Raw genomic sequence first — 18,628 nt, forward strand, 5'->3', positions numbered from 1 at the left:
TGTTTCCCTCCCTATGCCACAGTTCTCCAATAGTTCACTGAAACTAAGGAGTTAAGAATCAAAAGAGGACTGATACATTTTTGTGATGCAAAAGACAATAGATGTTCTGACAGAACTACCTTTCCATGCCTCAGAGAACTCATGACTTGTTCTACTATGTTTTGTACAGAACAGCGTATCTGGCCAAAATAATTTTTACCTTGCCAACAACAGCTTTATAACAACATAAATAAAACACCAAATAAACATTGATGACACTCATGTGATCCATATACAAAATTACTTAATTCTGTAACATAGTGATCATGTGAAATTCCTACTGCAGGTAACAAACAGTATAGATACTAAGCAGTTCACAAACTCAAAGCATAAAAGGGATTCTGTGTTGTAACTACATGAAGAAAGCTTGCTGAGAAGTCCTCAAAAAATAGGCATTACTTAGGAAATTGCTTCAAAAGATTTAAAAATATAATGAACCCCCCCTTTATTTTACAAAAGCAAAATAATTTTTCTGGTAGCAGTATACTGAAAAACTACTTCTAAAATCAGTATTTTTGTGAATATATGTAACTGTTTATTAGTTATAATTTACTATTTTTAAAGTATTAAAAATGTATACTAGAATATACTATGGAATATAGAATATATACTATAGAATAATATAGAATGTATACTAGAATACAGTATATCTAGTATATATACTAGAACTAGCTGTCTAGTAAAAAGCCACAATTTACTTGTGTAAATTGGTAATAGAGAATTACCTCCAATTTACTAATTTATATTTACTTATCTGATAGACTCTCAGTTTGAGATCCTGGGCCAACCAAAGTCAAAGGCAGTATTTCAGTAGAACAAAAGTTCAACCAAATTAACCAAAATATATAAACATAAGATCTCCCCATGACTGAAACTGCAGCATTTAAGCTTCACTAGACACATACAACAGAAAGCAACTGAAACTGAAAAAACTTAGGAATGTTCATGGCCAGAATTTGCTCGCTTTGTTGCTCAGAAACATAGTCAAGCAATTTAAATATACATAGCAGATTTCAGGGTGGAAACACAACACTGCACATTCCCACCCAAATTATCACAAGCAATTGCCAGTAATTATACACTCCCAGTTTGTACATTCATAAGTATACAAACATGCTACAAATTTTGCATATATATTAATTTATATGTGATTTGTGAAAGTGGTTATGTACATATCTAAGTAGTAATTATACAGTTACCATGCCTTCTTAACAGGCATAGCCATACTCTGCAACTAATCCAATTTTAATAGCATTTAATCCAAGATCTCTGTTTGAAATACTTTTTCAGAGAAATTGGCCACAAGGTTTGTGACTTCTCACTCATGCACATTTTGGTCACTCCAAACTAAGCTGATAGAAAGCAGCACCGCACAACAGTGGGGCTACAAACTATCAGATGATTTTAGCCGCAAAACTAATCCTAAAATCCTAAAAAAGAAAAGATAGAGTTGAAGTAGAGGCCAAAAAACTCCACCTGTTAAAGCTAGTACTTTCTGTGTAACAGCCTCTAGAAAAGTATGACATAAACATAGCCAGTCTTTGCTCATCTATAAACTTGTGCTTTACAAGGAAGCATGTTTACCAAAATCACACCTATACCAGAGCTAATTTTTGGTCCATACGGAATAAACTAATGGATTCAGTAAAGTTCTTAGGGGGGGGAAAAACCAAAACAAAACAAAAACCACACAACAAATTCATAGGAAAAAAAAAACACCTAGCACATTCAATTAATAGACTTCCACAAGAAATCCTACAGGAATACAGAAAAATTTAACAGAAAGGGAGAACACCAATCTGAATTACAGGATCAAAGAACACTGATAGTTTAGTAGGTGGAAGTTCAATAACCCTGAGAAACTCTCACTAAGTGCAGTGAAGGTTTTGGTTTTCATTTGATTAGTAAATCCTCCCTCAAAATGCTAAAGCCTGTAAATCAAGACAGTCAAATCTTTTCCTTCCCTCATGGAATTTTGGTAGTAGTCTGAACCAGCTCCAATCCAGGTTGGTGAATAACACACAAGTGAAAAGCACAATAACTATACTTGCTGATATATGTAAGAAAGAAATCTTTTTTTTAATTTACCTGATGCCAAACCAGTTAGTGTGACTACTAGCCATCCTGACCATGCATCGTACAAACTTTTTGTCATCTCCCATGCTGATTCTTTTTTCTTGCTGTTAATCTGCAAAGAGAAATCATTATGTATACTTCTGTGTATTTCCGTAATATGAATAGAAGTATGACATACAAATTGCACAATGCAAGCTGCAAGTAAGTATACCCTCTGTTTAAACTACAAGCATTCTCCTTGTATTCAATGCTTTACATATGTAAAGCAGCTTTGTTATTCAAACATCAAACAACTGACAGAGGAAAGTAAATTTGCTTAATTTAAAGAACTAAAACCAAGGCAACGCATTATTAGGATAAATGGATACTTTCTATGATACACATCTAAAACATGTAATTGTAAAATTATTTCTCCCCTTAAATCTTATTTTTTGTTGAACCTCAAATAAACTGTTCGTGTGCTACTAATAAGCTATTCCACACAATTCAAATTCCTAAACTTCTATTTCAAATATAAGCATACTTCTTTTATCTTTAGACTAAAAACCAAACAAATAACACAAAACCAAAAACTAGATAACTACCCTATAATACTTCTAGGCAAACTAATGACATCTAAAGGTATCATACTGAAAAAATAGCAATTCTTTAGCCTTATTTATTTTGTGCACTTAGCTGAAATTTGTGCATAAATTGTCTTATGATTAAACCTTCATTATGTAAACTGGATCCTATTACTCTGATTTTTTCATACTGTAAAAGGAGGGAGAAAGTATGTGCAACAAACAGCAAGAAAAAAACCAAACCAAGAAAGTACAACACTAGACAAGGAAATGTAGAAAAAAACAGCACCCTTAAAGCAAATAAATACATTTTATAGTTTCCTCTATATTTGTGAGATTCTCCAACCTTTAATAAAAAAGTTGTTTCTACAGTAGCATGTCTTTCAAAACTACCATTAACTAATACTCACTCCTTCTTCTTTCTACATCTTTGATTGCATGGCCAGAGAGTCTCCTATCATTCAGAGCATATTTATAAATTTCACAGTAGTGCTGTGAGTACAGACTGTGAACTGTATTGTCTGACTTTTCTGGTCTAGGACATTAAAATTAGTAACAGCTGTGAGACTTCACACTAGATAACCTGTTTCCAGGTGTGATCTGCCTTGCAGACATTTGGTCAGACCCAGCATTCTATATCCACTAGATATTAACCTCCACATCTGCAGTGGAGAGATGGCGTATTAATTGCTGCTGAGACATTAAATTATTAAATGAAGTATTACATGGAAAACACCTTATTTCTTTTCATTAAAAGCATTCAAACAAGGTATATGTTCTTAGATCCAAGGATCTCTTATCTTTAAAAAAAAAGTACCAGGTAATGCAATTGTGTGTTTTTTAAACTAGTGTAAGGTGGTTTGGTTTTTTTTGAACCATGTCAAAGTAAATCAGCATGTACATCGTACATTTGCTTCAGGAAAGGTAAAAAGGTATTTTCAAAGAAAGCAGAATAACAGTACAGGAGGAAGCTACATGAAGGAACACTACATGAAGTAGCCTCTCCCCGATCCCTCCACAGAATTACAATTCATTTGTAACTATTCATTTTGATCAGTTAAAAATATTTTAGGAGAAATCACATCTCCAAATCCGTTCTGGTTTTAAGATTAATGTAAGCATCCCAAAGTTTGCAGTAAGGCTCTAAATAGCATATTTCCTCCTAAAATTCTATTAAACAAGTCTATTACATTAATGACAGTATCCAATGTTACTGACTAATACAACTTGAGTCCATTTCATTAAAGAACTTGTTCCAGAGCACACTGATAAAAGTGGCCTGAACTTTTTAAGATATTCCAAAGAAATCAAAAGAGAAAAAAAGCAAGTTCTGTGATGGGAGAGTGCAAAGGACATTTACCACACATATTGAGACCACTTTTTTGTTAAGCATATATACACTAAGTGTTCTAGATAAGAGAATTTTCACTTTCCTTAATCCAAACAACCGCAGCCCTGCATAGCAGTAGCACAGATACACTTGTCAGTATAAATACATCAGTGCTTATTTTTCTGTCCAAGTACCACCATAAGCACTATTATACTATTACAAATATATGTACACTGGAAAACAGCATTAACTATACCAGCATGCAGGCATGTGGGTGACAGGGAACTATTCCCACTCTACTAAATTCCTGTTTCCTTTCCAAGTTATAATACTGTTGCAGGACTGAAGGTATCATAGAATCATTCAGGTTGGAAAAGACCCTTGGGATCATCAAGTCCAACCATCAGCCCTACTCTACAACTTCTCCCCTACACCATATCCCCCAACCTCTCATCTAAATGACCCTTAAACACATCCAGGGATGGTGACTCCACCCCTCCCTAGGCAGCCAATTCCACTGTCTGACCACTCTTTCGTGAAAATTTTTTTCCTAATGTCCAGTCTGAACCTCCTTTGTTGGAGTTTAAAGCCATTCCCTCTTGTTTTGTCACTGATCACCTGTGAGAAGAGACCAGCACCAACCTCTCTACAATGTCCTTTCAGGTAGCTCTAGAGAGTGATGAGGTCTCCCCTTAGCTCTCTCTTCCTCAAACTGAACAGCCCCAGCTGCCTCAACTGCTCCTCATAGGATCTGTTCTCCAGGCCCTTCACCAGCTTCACTGCCCTCCTCTGCACTCGCTCCAGCACCTTGATATCTCTCTCATACTGAGGTGCCCAAAACTGGACACAATACTCCAGGTGTGGCCTCACCAGGGCAGAGTGCAAGGGGACTATCACCTCCCTACTTCTGCTGGTCACACTATTTCTAATAGCCAGGATGCCGTTGGCTTTCTTGGCCACCTGGGCACACTGCCAGCTCATGTTCAGCTGCTTGTCAATTAGAACCCCCAGATCCTTTTCTTCCAGACAGCTCCAGCCACATCTCCCCAAGCCTGTAGTGATGCAGGGGGTTGTTGTGGCCCAAGTGCAGGACCTGGCACTTGTCCTTGCTGAAACTCATCCTGTTAATGTTGGCCCACCGATCCAATCTATCCAAGTCTCTCTGTAGAGCGTCCCTATCTTCATGCAGATCGACACTCCCGCTTAACTTGGTGTCATCTGTGAACTTACTGATGATACACTCTATGTCCTTATCAAGATCATCAGTAAAAATGTTAAACAGAAATGGCCCCAACACCGAGCCCTGAGGAACACCACTTGTGATCAGCCACCAGCTGGATTTAGCTCCATTGCCTAAGGCAACAGTGCTTTTTTAATAGCATTCAAGTAGTTCTAACTGATGTAACTACTTACAGATTTCAAGTATGCACATATCTGTATGTGTTACTAGATCAGACCTTAATTCCAACATCCAACAAAAAATATTTCCCAAGTATTGTTATCTATCTCAAGTACCCGTCTATGCCTTTCTCTGTCTTTGCACTTCTCTCGAACCCAGTCAATGGTATGGAAGTCATCGTATGTTCCCACTCCAGGAATTGGTTCATCCAGAAGATCCAGTAAATGTGTTGAACTGTTGATACTTCCTCCATTTGTCATTGTATAATGAGTTCCTGTGGCAGAGAAAGGACAGGATTGAATTAATTCTGAAATAAGTATTCTAATATTCATAACACTATGACATACAAAAATTCTGAATAAGTAATTAAAACACTTCCCACAATAGGCATATTTTACTTCGTTTAGGTCCCTCAATGTTGCATGTCACTATTTTTTTCTGTCACTCATCTGTAGGTCAGATTTGCATGTTAGTGACTTTGTATTTCCATTGGTTAAATATGTACTAGTCAAATTGTTGTTCTGTGCGCAGACTCCAGAGGAACTTCAATAGAACAAAGTGGAAAAAACTAGCAGCTTCATCACACATTTAACTTGAAGTTTATTTCAGTTTAGGAACTATCAGAGAAAAATCTGACTGTAAGAAAACAAAACCAGATTATTAAAGTTTGCGGCACTTCCATAAATTGCCAGTTATTTTTAAGTATACATACCACTGATTACCAGTCTCTCCTACACGTCTACAGCAAACATGAAGTACATTATCAACAGATTAATGATGCAGCTAAAAAGTAGCAGAAAGCCAAGCAAATACTTTTTTTTTTTTTTTTTAAGTTTTCTTTATTTCAGGTAACTCACACAACAGCCTTCAGGCATGAAAATTTGCAATTACTGCATAAAGAAAATGTCTTCTAATTTGTCATCACTAGCTAGTTCCTTCACAATAAGCTTGCATAGCAACATCCCCAATAGTATTTTTCAGTGATCGGAGTAAGAAGAGCAACAGTAGTACTGAGAATTTTTCCCTCTTTACAAGTGATCAAGAAAGTTTTCATTTTAGTAATATTTTTACTTTGAAAATGTCATCAATTCCATAATATCTTGGCTTTTTTGCGTTCCTGTAGTGTATTTACAGATCTCGGGTATAATTTTCTGCTGGATGGCTGCCTAAATATAGTATGGCCACCATTTGCCCACCAACACAAATATGCTTCTGCAACAGTAATTGCTATAAAGGGAACATTTATAATGAGGTTAATATAAAAAATGAGTTCTAGAGTGATTATTCTTACTTGTTTGACTAAGAACAAACCAGTATGGCCAACATATACCATAATAATCTCTACCCTTAAAGATGTAGACCCAAGTTGGCCAAGACTTCTATCAGTTCAGACAGGCACCAGAACTCATTTTACAGGCTGATACTGGGCTGGTTAGGCAGGTGGGTGTTTTCTGAGTTGGACTTTCTTTTTTTTTTTGTTTAATTGCATGCTCAGCTTCTTGGTGTTGTCAGCAGAAGTTTCTAACTTATAAAAAAATAAAAACAAAAGGTCTTCAAAGGGCCTACCTATAAACTTCCAAATGCTATAAATGCCGAGTTCATCAGCCACAGCTCTCACTGACAACTGACAATTAGATTTATACACAGGTAAAATATGCCTTTACCCCCTAAATTTGTGAAGTCTGAAATCTAGCAGAAGTAGTGTGACACCTGACATTATACTCAGATGCAAAGGTGTGCCTCAGCCACCTACTGCTTGAGAGGTCTCATTTATGCCTGCTATAAAATTCTAGAAAAAAGTTCCTTTAAAAAAAAAAAAAAATCTTAAGAGAATGCAAATGCAGAAGACAACTCCTCAGCAATTCCAACACCATTCTCTCATGCTAGTCTGGCTTCTATCATTCTCAATACTGTTTTTTTCCCCAGTCTATGCCATATTAAATTCTCCCTTATCTATTCACCATAGCTAAGCCCTCTAAATCTCTTCCCAAAGCTGCTGCTAGTCTCTCTTAAGGCAGATGTAAAGAAGCATTACCTATGCTTCCATTAATAAAAGGCTAACAACAACAAATTAAATCAGATTTGCTAATAGAGGTGATTGTGAAAACCTTGCTTTAGGATAAGGGATTCAATTTTCTTGCCATTTCCAATTCTCATAACTAGAAAGGAAGTCTTAAGATACATATCTGGCTAGCTGAAAGGGCAAACCGATCTCGTGGAAGAGGTAGTAACAAAATTCACACTGTAATGATTACTTTGGCTCTCAAAATTAAAAGAAAAACAGAATATATTATTAAAATATTATTTTTACACGAAATTAACCTCCTTCACAAAGCAAGGGTACATAAATTAAGTTCAGTCACAGTTTAAGTATTAATCTCCTACAAAGTTATAATGTGATCAAGCAGCTTCCGAACCTGAGTGACCATGGTAGGGCAAAAGCTTGCCTTTGCCCCAGGGGAGTTGGTTTTATGCCCTGCTATATATGAAGCAGTATCAAGCTACAGGGAGCATGCAATCCTATGCCACACAAGGCAAAGGAGAGTTGAGAGTTATAAATGTATCACAAACAGTAACAGATGATTTTATGCATATCACAAGGTGCTGAATCAGAATTTTGTCCAGGGAAACCATCAGGGATGGTGCCATACTCTCTGCTCCAGATCCCAAGCAGAACTTGGGAGTGGACTAAAAAGAATGGTCATTGCCTGGATACAATAAAAATCTCACCCAAACTCTGTCAGGTTCCTACTTTGCCAGCATTTGCTGGCACACCAAATACTGGAATATAAATGACTACTGTACAATGGGGAGAAAACAGAACAAGATGAGAAGCTGAAGAGGTGGTTTTGTTGAATACAGAGCTGCCACAAATGCCTTGCTGCAGTTGAGTAGCTATAATCTTGTATCAAGTGAAAAACAGGCAGCAGTGATACCCTGCATTAGTGTGTGATAGAAAGGCTGCCCTATAGAGCTCTGCCCATGAAGGGGACAACTGTAAAAATCTAATGATCTCTAAGACATATGTCTGACAACAGTGGGAGAGGACATACTCCAGTGAGTACTATGATTTTTGCAGCATATAGCTGTTCTAAAGGCAAATTTAGAGAAATATACCTTTATCAATACTCAGCAATTTTCCAAACTTCTGCTTCCCTTTCTTCCCTTCCTTCTCTAGCATTGCATGCAGTAAGATACTCCTTCCAGCTATGATGATAATGATTCTCACCAACACAAACATGTGCAAATTTTCATCATTTATTGCTAGTTTAATCAAAGCATTATTAAATTTATTTTCAACTCAATATATTTTGTTAAAATCCTTACTCTAATATAGACTTTTCATTACAACATTCTAACCTCCAAGCAGGAAATTACCTGATCCCCTGATCAACTGTAGCATTTAGCAAACGCAGCCTTTTGGACATTCCCAATGTTCAGAAAGTATTTCCCCTTCTTTCCTCCCCCTTTTCCACAGTCCTCAAGTTTCAAGACTCTCAGGATACAAGTCAATGCAAGTGCTTTTCATCAAAATCCAAGCAGCCTTAGTCTTAAAAATCCAAACAAGCACTTAGCACACAAGATATACAGGTACAGCCTCTAGCTGTAAGAGAACACCTCTATTTGCCCTATGTACACGCCTGAGCCATTCTGCAGCTGTAAAGAAAGTAAAGCCTGCTTTTTGTTACGTATGAGTTTGCTTAAGGCTTTATTAGACAGGGAAGCAGATGGTAAAAGTGGCAGGCAGAACTTTTATTATTACTGTTATTCCAAACTAGCCCACCTTACTACAGGGAGGCAAATAGTAATATACTGATCCTCTCAGAGGCTCAATACAACTCACAGGAATCCTTACAAAGCAAATTCAACACAATCCTTCCATACTCTGCAGAACTAAGGTAGCCAGCATCCCTTTATTAGCACACTCTTCTCCGACAGCATCTTTAACAGTCCCATATTCTCAACACATAACTAGCAAGTTTCTGCAATCACAGACTGCAAGCTTGCAGACAGCAAGATTCTAGACAGTAAAAGCAGCATACTTCAGAGAAGGAGATTGTCTTTTTTAGGTGATTCAGGCACTGTAGGTCTTGCCTGAACTACCTTCTAGGAAGGCAGCTGACTTTTGTTATCCTTCCGTGCATATAATTCCAAACCCTCATCATAATCTCTTCTCAGCAATCAGCTCTGGTAGTGCTGAAGAACTGCTTCAAGAGGACTTGGTAAAAAAAAAACCCAAACCACAAAAAAACCCCCACAAACCAAAAACCTAATAAAGAATATTGCATCATGTTGAAAGCAAAAAACCTGTAATAAGCATTAAGGTTAACAGCCAAACACTGTACTTTGGGACACCTGACCAGCATGAAGTACAGCAAAAACAACAACAAAATGCTACATGGACAAAACTGGAATAAGGTAAGTAGATTCCAACACCATTAAAAAAAACCCTCTCATCTCTGAATAAATGGGAGTTTTGTTTGTTTGGGGTTTTTTAATGAGAATGAAAAAAATACAATCCAAAATCACATGAGAGGACACTATGCCTAACAGAAAAAGTAGTCCTTACCATACTGCTCTTGTCATCTCCCTCTGAACATGAAGTTATACTGAATGGCTGTTGGCTCCCAACACTGATCCAACCTCCTGCTTTGCTTAGCTAGTTCTGCCTGACATAAAGCAGGAGCAAAGAAATTATAGAACTAATATTTTGCTACACTCACTCAAGTTCTTTTATATATTACAGAATCCTCCTTGCCTTATGTCTCCCCTGAGGCAAGGAATATCTCTTTTCATATTGTATATTATGTGCCTCATACAAGTATTTTTGAATCTTGATTCATGTTGGAACTATGTTAAACATGACAAAAAGCTGACTTATTACAACTAAGCAACTAAGCACTATGTAGCTGTTTGCTCACACTCTTCCCTGCTCCCAGTGGGATGAGAGAGAAGAATTGGGAAAAAAAAGTAAAACTCATGGGTCGAGATAAGAACAGTTTAATAACTAAAATATTATCATAACAATGATAATAATAAAACATAATAATAATAGTAATGAAAGGGAGCATAATTAAAAAGAGAGTGAGAAATAAAACCCAAGAAAAGACAAGTGATGCACAACACAGTTGCTCACCACCCACTGACCGATGCCCGAGCTGTGACCCAACCCTCCCGGCCAGCTCCCCCCAGTTCACATACTGGGCATGACATCCTATGGTATGGAACAGCCCTTTGGCTAGTTTGGGTCACCTGTCCTGGCCATGCTCCCTCCCAGCTTCTTGTGCACCTGCTCGCTGGCAGAGCACGGAAAACTGAAAAATCCTTGACTTTCTGTAAGCACCACTCAGCAACAACTAAAACACTGGTGTGTTATCAAAATTATTCTCACACTAAATCCAAAACACAGCACTGTACCAGCTACGAGGGAGAAAATTAACTTTATCCTAGCTATAACCAGGCCAGTACAGTTCAAAAATTTTCACAAGAAAACATTTTTAAAACACTAAAAAGTCAAAACGTGAGTTGTCGAGATTCATACACTGTTGCATTTTTCACTTGAATGATCTCTCAGAACAAGTGCCCAGTGAAGGAACCCAGTAGATCACAAAGATCTTTGGGGTGCTGCTATCCTTCCCTGGTATGAAGAAATAAAGAGCCCGTGGACCTGGGTTCTCATTTCTTCTTGGTGTTCTCTCTTCCTCGGAAGCAGTGGGTTCCAGTTTCCACACTCTGCGATTTAAAAACCGCACTGAAAGTATACTTAAAGCACCATGAGTTAAAGAAATAAAGGAGCTAGCACTTCACAGTTATCTAAATATATTTTCACACAAGAAAGGGGTTTTTGCAACATACTTGATGCTCCCAATTCCTGCATAACTGTTCAACCATCCTTCCTGAGTCTTTCCTTGTGTGCAGTGTTACTTCTTTTCTCATAAAAATTATGAGAAGCATCAAGATTTAAGACAAATGCTGCATCCTGGGTAATCAAACAGTGCACGATACATTCTTCTGTGGTTCTCCACCATATGATGATCTGAACAATTACCCAAATATCACCTAGAGAACAAATCCACACAGCTACAGCCTCCATAGAGAATAAGGTACAGAATTGAGACAAGAATAGGCTCAAGAGGGTGGCTAGCAGAGTTAAGAAGGGACCGTAATTTTATTATAAAGACCCCTTCTATATGCTGTACATATTCTGAACGCACATCACAAAATACACCGTTTTGTCTCAAACTGAGCATGTATCGGCTTCATATTATGAAATGAGACATATCTCTCAGGACATAACTACACAGTTAGGCTGAGCTGATTGAACAGACTGCTGTCACCCAAAGAAGAGTTCTTATGCCCCTATTTCTCCCTTGCTATTCTTGGTCACAACCCTCCCACTCTCACCCTTGGATCAGCTCTGGCACCCTTGGATCTGACTGTAAACCAAGCAAACACGCTAATCCAACTAAGCAAACAAAAGCAGCAAAAATAATTTCTGCCTTTACGCATAATTGGAATCAAGCTTCTGTGCTGTCAGACAAGACACAGAGCCAGTGCAAGAGCAAGAAATGAGAGAAGAGCTGGGAAACGACAAGCAAGTTCATCCGCTTCCACAGCAACAAACTGTCAGACTAGTTATATGAAATATGTAAGTGCACCCTTGGGGTCTTGTTAAGATTTTAATTATGGCTTTCTGCTGGAAAAAAATCAAAACTTCTATATAAATATTAATATCCAGACACTATGCAGTAATATCCATTTCACAGAGCTCAAAACTCCCAAAGGTGGCTATGTTTAGAATCATTTCAGATTTGTGAACACAACAACAGATAAACAATGTCAATATTGGAGTCAGTGGCAGAGCAATAATAGGACCCAATTTCTCAAAGGTATTTCTCTACAAGCTACATAATTGCTAACTTACAGCAAGAATACACTAGTTTGCTGCTGCTCACACATCCCTTTTTCCAGATTCTGTACAACTACAAGTATTCCCCTCAGCAGCCATCCTTCTGGCTGACAGCAGTGCAATGTGTTTCATTTGTGCTATTCTGAGCAGTGTGAAAAGGAAGGGAAAAAAAAATAAATAAACGTAGCCTCTGTGAGTGAAAATGAAGCTAAGTAGTTTACACCAAAGACTGGAATAAGCTCTCCCTGACATGATCATCCAAACCTGCTGAGTGTTAAAATCAGTAGGGGCTGTAGCTTTCTGGAGGCCAGATACTAATCCAAGGCTTTGCTTCACCCGTGTGTCCTTGGGTATTAGGCGGCAAGGGGAATGGAGGCAGTGAAGCACCCTGAAAGCAACGCACACCATAAGGATCATTTACACTTGTAACAAAGAGGATTTGCACACACAAGATACCTGTTAGTGCCTCAGCTTCTTCCTGTCTCTATATTCAGACCTCAAAATATGAGGCTTTCAATTAAAAAAAACCCCAACAAAACAGTTCTCAGTTTATTTGCATTACTCAAGAAGAGTCATTAAGCACTATTGTCTTTTACTGGCTAGAAGTAATTTTTAAATTTCAGAATCAGAAGCACAGCGCGCCAAGCCAGAGTGCTATCATTCGCTACTGTTGATGATTAATGATTTTGAAGTCTTTTGTAATCAAGCAACACATTTTTCTCTGTGTGTAACTACGAAATTTCAGCCTGTCTCTTCAGTTGGCTCTTCTAAACTGCATCAAAGGCTTACAAGCACAAATTGGCCTCTGCATTACAATCAAAATGCATACAAAAATGACAAAACTGAACGTGAACTGAAAAAAATCAGCTGGAAACAAATCTGATAGGTGGGAAACAGGAAGACTCAGAACAAGCTTTGAAAAACAGGAAAAAGTAGTAAAATGCTTTAACTGAGTGATAATCCCCTCCTCTTCATTTTTTGACCAACAAAAAAAAAAAATCTGGGTTTAAAAATAACCTTTAAAAAAGTAAGAGTTAAATGAAAGTTCAATAGTAGCACCTCACAGTTAAACCAAGACTTTTGAAGACTTGCATCCACTGCAAATGCACGTGAATCTGACAAGAAGGCAAAGCAGAACAATAGTTCAATGTGTACACCATAATTTAAAAAACAAAACAAAACAAAACAAAACATAAACAGCTTCAGCTTTTTCCTTTAGGTGGAAGAAACACTTCTGTTTCTATGATGCAGCAGCAGAAAAAATGGCTTTATTATTACAGATTTATTTTCTTGTAGTCTTAAAGGCAGGAAACTATATTTATTTAGTTATAGTTATTAGGGACTTCAGATATGCAAGTGAAGAGTTATAAGGATCCCCACACTACTGAATTTACAACTTAGATATAAGATGAGCAGTGCAGGAAGGAGATGAGAAAAATAAAAGGTATAAAGATATATAAAGTTAGATAAGGCAAACATAACAAAAGGCAAGTAACCTATCATCTGACAATGGCCAAGGCAATAAGAGCCAGAACAACAGAAATTTAGATAATCAGATTTCTCCGCATTGCTGCTTCTGCATGTACGTAAGAGCTACTTACTTATATGTTGGTTTGGAGGGCAAAGACAGGATGCAACAAAAATAATAATTCTGCTAATATGATTATCCCAATTAGGCCATGTTCAGGCCCGAGGAGGGCATAATCTTGGTTTGTTCATCAGCTCTCTAATATCTCAGATAATGGTACATCTCAAAATGGTTTCCAAAATTTGGACATGCATGCCTAATAGAGAGCCCTGTAAGTCATACAGCACATGCAGATAACCTGTAACTACCTACAAAGAACTGTAGTTATGTCTTGCAGTATTTTCTGTTAATCACTGAAGTCAAATATGCTAAACTCATAGTTGAAAAATCCTTATCTGCTACTGATACTATGAACCTGAAAACAAAGTGCAGAAGAAATTCAGTGCTGTAATCCTGTTGAGTTTCTCCAAGTAGTTTATTTTCTCAAAGCACTCAATGTTAGACAACTATAATCATCCTGATCACATTCTCTGTTGTGAATCTATCGTTAGTCTAAAACTTAATTTTCTTACTCTTCCTCTGCTACCAATAAATTTCAGGGTCAAACTCTAGCTCTGAGCATGTGTACACAACTTTCACATGCATTTACTTCAAAGGTCACACCAGGAATTTCAGACTACTGGCTTTTGATTTATTATTAATTCTTAAATATAAGAGGCCCATAAGCAGAAATGCAGCCTAAAACACAAAAGTATAACTTTTACCACTTCAAAGATCTGAACTGGTTCAGTATGCACGTGACTCAAACTCCTCCTAGGATATTATTAAATATCCTCTGCCCCATAGCTTATAACAGGTAAAGCTGGGGGTGGCAGTGAGGTTGCTCTAATATTACTGTTAATAGCACAGTGTAAGCAATAGGAGTTGCACCTACATGCAGTGGTGATTGATGCACAATAAATGAAACTGTGAGTTATTCTGTTTCTCCAAAAAAAATCAGGTTTACTAGAACTAAGTCATCAGTAAATGTAGCATGTACATAATTTTCCCATCTCCTGACTACTGACTCAGTTGCAGATTATTAGTGGAAGAGAGTTTCACTAATTTTGCTTGAGGAGTCCCAAAACCTAAAACGTGCTTATGTATATGTAACAAATAAAAGGGAATTAACCCTCATGCTTGCTGAAGCTCAAGTTTTGCTACTGGTAGCCTAGCCACTGTACGTGTACTGCTATTGCTGCTATTGCTCAGATCTCATTTTAAAGAATGATAAAATTAATGCTTGTTTAGGAAAAAAAAAAGGGGGGGGGGCAAAAATCAGAGTGTGAGCATGTCTGTGAATAGCTGGAAAACAAGCAAGATACTGATAATCTGGAACTTTCAAAAGGGTCCAGCTAGCAAAAATGATGCAAAAATAAATCCAAAGGCAAAAAAATGAGCAACACAATTTATTTACACAACATATACTCCAGCATATGGTTTATTATGTAAAAAAAAATATGAAAAATTATACATCAGTTACTTATGATATATATATATAATCCTAAATCAGGACTTTAATCCCTTTTCTGAGCAAATAAGTAGTACTTTTAACCCTTTTAGTTACCTGAGAAATGAGTAGAAGTGAACTGTGTTCCTGCAGTTTACTTTCTGTCAGGGAGGATAAGGATATCTGGAACGATTGATTTAGTACCACATAAAGAGAAGTCTCAGGAGCAAATTAAAGGAATCTCTGGTAAGTATTATTCAATAATATCTGTATTCTTTTCGAAGAGATTAACGTTGATTACTCATCATTAAACACAATTAATAAATACTTATCTTAAAATCTTTCTATTTGATGTTTCACAGCATATTTGCACTGAAGAAAAATAAAACATCTTATTAATGCAAACCAACGGGTCAGGCTTTTAATAATAATGTATTATAATTCTTTGCATTTTATCTCATTAAACGTGAGTAAATGCCGTTAATTAAATCTCGAAGACCCTTAACGACTGAAATAGTCATTTCATCATTGCTGAGGTACAGCCACTTTGGGTGAGCCACTGCAGTCAATTAGCGCAACAAATGCTTTGATGTTACAAAGCAGTTTTGCTTGTCGTGAACATTACTCTGCAGGACAGAAGAGCTGTCAGTATGTGAATAAGGGAAAAAATTCCACTGGCTTTACAATTAAGCTTGTTTTCTCAAAATATCTTTATACATTTTCTCTTAGCTTGCTATTACAAAGCTCTGAAATTTACATGAGAGGAAAAAAATCTTGGTAGTATCCTTGTCTAGACTCTCAGATAATGAAGACGTGCCAAAATTTACTTTAAATTTCTGGTTTTGCTGTTAGCATTTTAAGCCTTATTTTGATAGCTAGATGACAATAACAGATAACTGTGGTATTGTAAATCAGGAGGAAATACCCACAAATTTTTATGAAATCTCTGGAACAAACTGGTCTGGAGACTCAATTTTTTTTTTTGAGTCATAGGCATTTGACAAATTAAGATTTGCAAGTGATTATGGTAATACTGTATGGGGTTTGTTGTTGTTTTGGGGTTTTTTAAAATCTAATCTCGTTAAAGAAAATGCAAAAAGCAGCAGAAACACTGGTTCTGAAATACAGTATTAGAATATAGAAAGCACAAGCCCTAACGGGATTCAACAAAACTGCAAAAAGTGACAAGTTGTCACTGGAAATTCTCTTGCTGCTCCTAGCAGTGTCACCACAATGGGAACACCTAGTTGAACCCTAGACTATTTTCATTACAGTGTTTGTAAACTGTATGTTTAATAGCAACACTCCAATGCGCCAGACACCATTCTGCACTGCAAATGTCTTATTTTTACTGTGAAAATCAATTAAAACCTGGTAATTTCCAGGAGGATACAGCTGAACACGTTTCAATGTCTAGCCATAACTTCCAGTGTTTGAAAGTGTAATACTAGGGCTCTTTTGCAGTTTTCATCTTACAGTCTACCTACAAATCTAAACTCACAGACTGAGGTTGGAAGAGACCTCTCACCTAGTCCAACCCCCATATTCAAGCAGGGCCACCACCTACAGCTGGTTGCCCAGGACCATGTCCAGACAGCTTTCACGTATATCCAAGGAAGATCTCACAACGTCTCTGGGCAACCTGTTGCAGGGCTCAGTCACCCCACAAAAATACCTGTTTCCTGATGTTCAAAGGGAACATTGTATGTTTCAGTCTGTGCCCATTGCCTCTGGTCCTGTCACTGGGTACCACCGAAAAGAGCCTGGCTCTGTCTTCTTTCCCTTCAGGTATTTATACACAGTCCTAAGATCTCCAATTCACACCTTGCATATGTTCTAAGACAATACCATCCTCAATTTCTCAGAAGTGATTCTAAAATATGACTTAGAGAATTATCTAGCACTTGATATATAATAGTGATATGTGTAGAGAAAAAGTTTGTCTTAAAAGAAACCATATTGGAACTTGTTAATATCCTTAATGTATGCTGAAAATTTTAAGAATCATAAAAAGACAACAAATAACCCTTTATATAAACTACTAAAACGCAGATAGATGATCATAAAAAGTGTGATCTATTTTATTTCTAGAAATAACAAGGAAAGGTGAAACAATATATTAACATGAGGAGAAAAAAAATATGTAAATCATATCTTTATTCTCAGCCTAACTCCTCTCTAATGTCATCACCAGCTGCCATAAATGTTGGTAACTTTCTAATATTAGATTAACAGACTCAAACAAAACTAAAGAATTTACCACATTTACTATTTTTAAACACCAAAGCGTAGCCATCAAATCCAACCAAGAAAAAAAAAATATATCCTCAGAATTTGAAGGCATAGTTTTAATTTACTACAACTCCCTACCACAACTTCTCTCATTACAAAACTAAATGTTTACAGAACGTATTCTGCTTTTAAATTTGCAGCAAGAAAAAAAAGGCAAGCTCAAAAGAGGATTTCTTTTCCCCAAACATTGATAACACTGTTTTCTTTTTAAATCTGCTTCCTTGCAAGCAACAGTATGAAGAACCTACCATAAAGCTCCAGTTTCTTAAGCGCTCATCAATACTGGCTTAACTGACAAATTATAACTGTATGGGTTTTCATTCGCATATCAAAGACGTCAACAAAGAGTCAAGTCTAAAAGCACGTACGGAACTTCAAAGCCAGACAAACACTGTTCTTATTCAAGTTAGTGAAAGGCATGGAAATAGCTTATTTAATAAACCTGCCAATTCGGTCCTGGTCAGTCACAACCACAGTTTGGGGTTTTTTTGTGCACGAGATGGTTTTATCGATTTAAAGAGAAAAAAAAAAAAAAAAGAGAGAGAGACAGAAAGGAAAGACTGCCACATATCGAAGATGGAGTCACAAGGCGATGAGATGTGAAGCAGGACTAATCTGCCCACAGAGAAAACAATCACTGACAGCACGGGAAGCAGCCAGAACTGAATTCTCCTCCCACAAACGGCATCAGGCCGGCAAAACAAAGCGATGCGATAATTAGCGAGCCTTTACACCTCTGCTTCACATCTCAACGGCGGTCCCGCACACACAGGTACGCGAGCAAGTAACTCGTCCGTCCCTTCGGCGTACCTCGTTTATGCAACTCCCGGAGCGGAATGCCGTCGCCGCCCCCCCCATCGTAGGGCAGGTACGGATCGGAGGAGACGTCCATGGGGGTGAGCAACCCGAAGCCCGTCTGCCGGCTCAGGAGGGCCGCGGCATTTCTCACGCAAGGGCGGCCGCGGGGGACGCTGCCATGTTTGACCAGGATCCGGCCTGCGC

At 37.5% G+C, this 18,628-nt stretch overlaps 1 protein-coding gene across 4 annotated transcripts in view; it reads right to left on the minus strand.

The window, feature by feature from the left end:
* Nucleotides 1–18,628, minus strand: part of CLCN3 (chloride voltage-gated channel 3) — a 58,517-nt gene that overhangs the window by 24,493 nt on the left and 15,396 nt on the right. For 2 of the 4 annotated variants that reach the window (XM_026846601.1, XM_026846599.1), the window contains exons 1-3: nt 18,437–18,622; nt 5,524–5,681; nt 2,128–2,227 (exon numbers count right to left, since the gene is read on the minus strand). In XM_026846601.1, coding sequence (XP_026702402.1) covers nt 2,128–2,227; nt 5,524–5,681; nt 18,437–18,518 — 340 coding nt within the window. In that variant the 5' untranslated portion in view covers nt 18,519–18,622. Of the gene's footprint in view, nt 1–2,127; nt 2,228–5,523; nt 5,682–18,436; nt 18,623–18,628 lie in introns of those variants that run through there. The other 2 variants (XM_026846600.1, XM_026846598.1) reach the window with 1 other exon arrangement.

This window comes from Athene cunicularia (genome assembly GCF_003259725.1).
Source record: "Athene cunicularia isolate RWA chromosome 4 unlocalized genomic scaffold, athCun1 chr4_part1, whole genome shotgun sequence".
NCBI classification, from domain to species: Eukaryota; Metazoa; Chordata; class Aves; order Strigiformes; family Strigidae; genus Athene; species Athene cunicularia.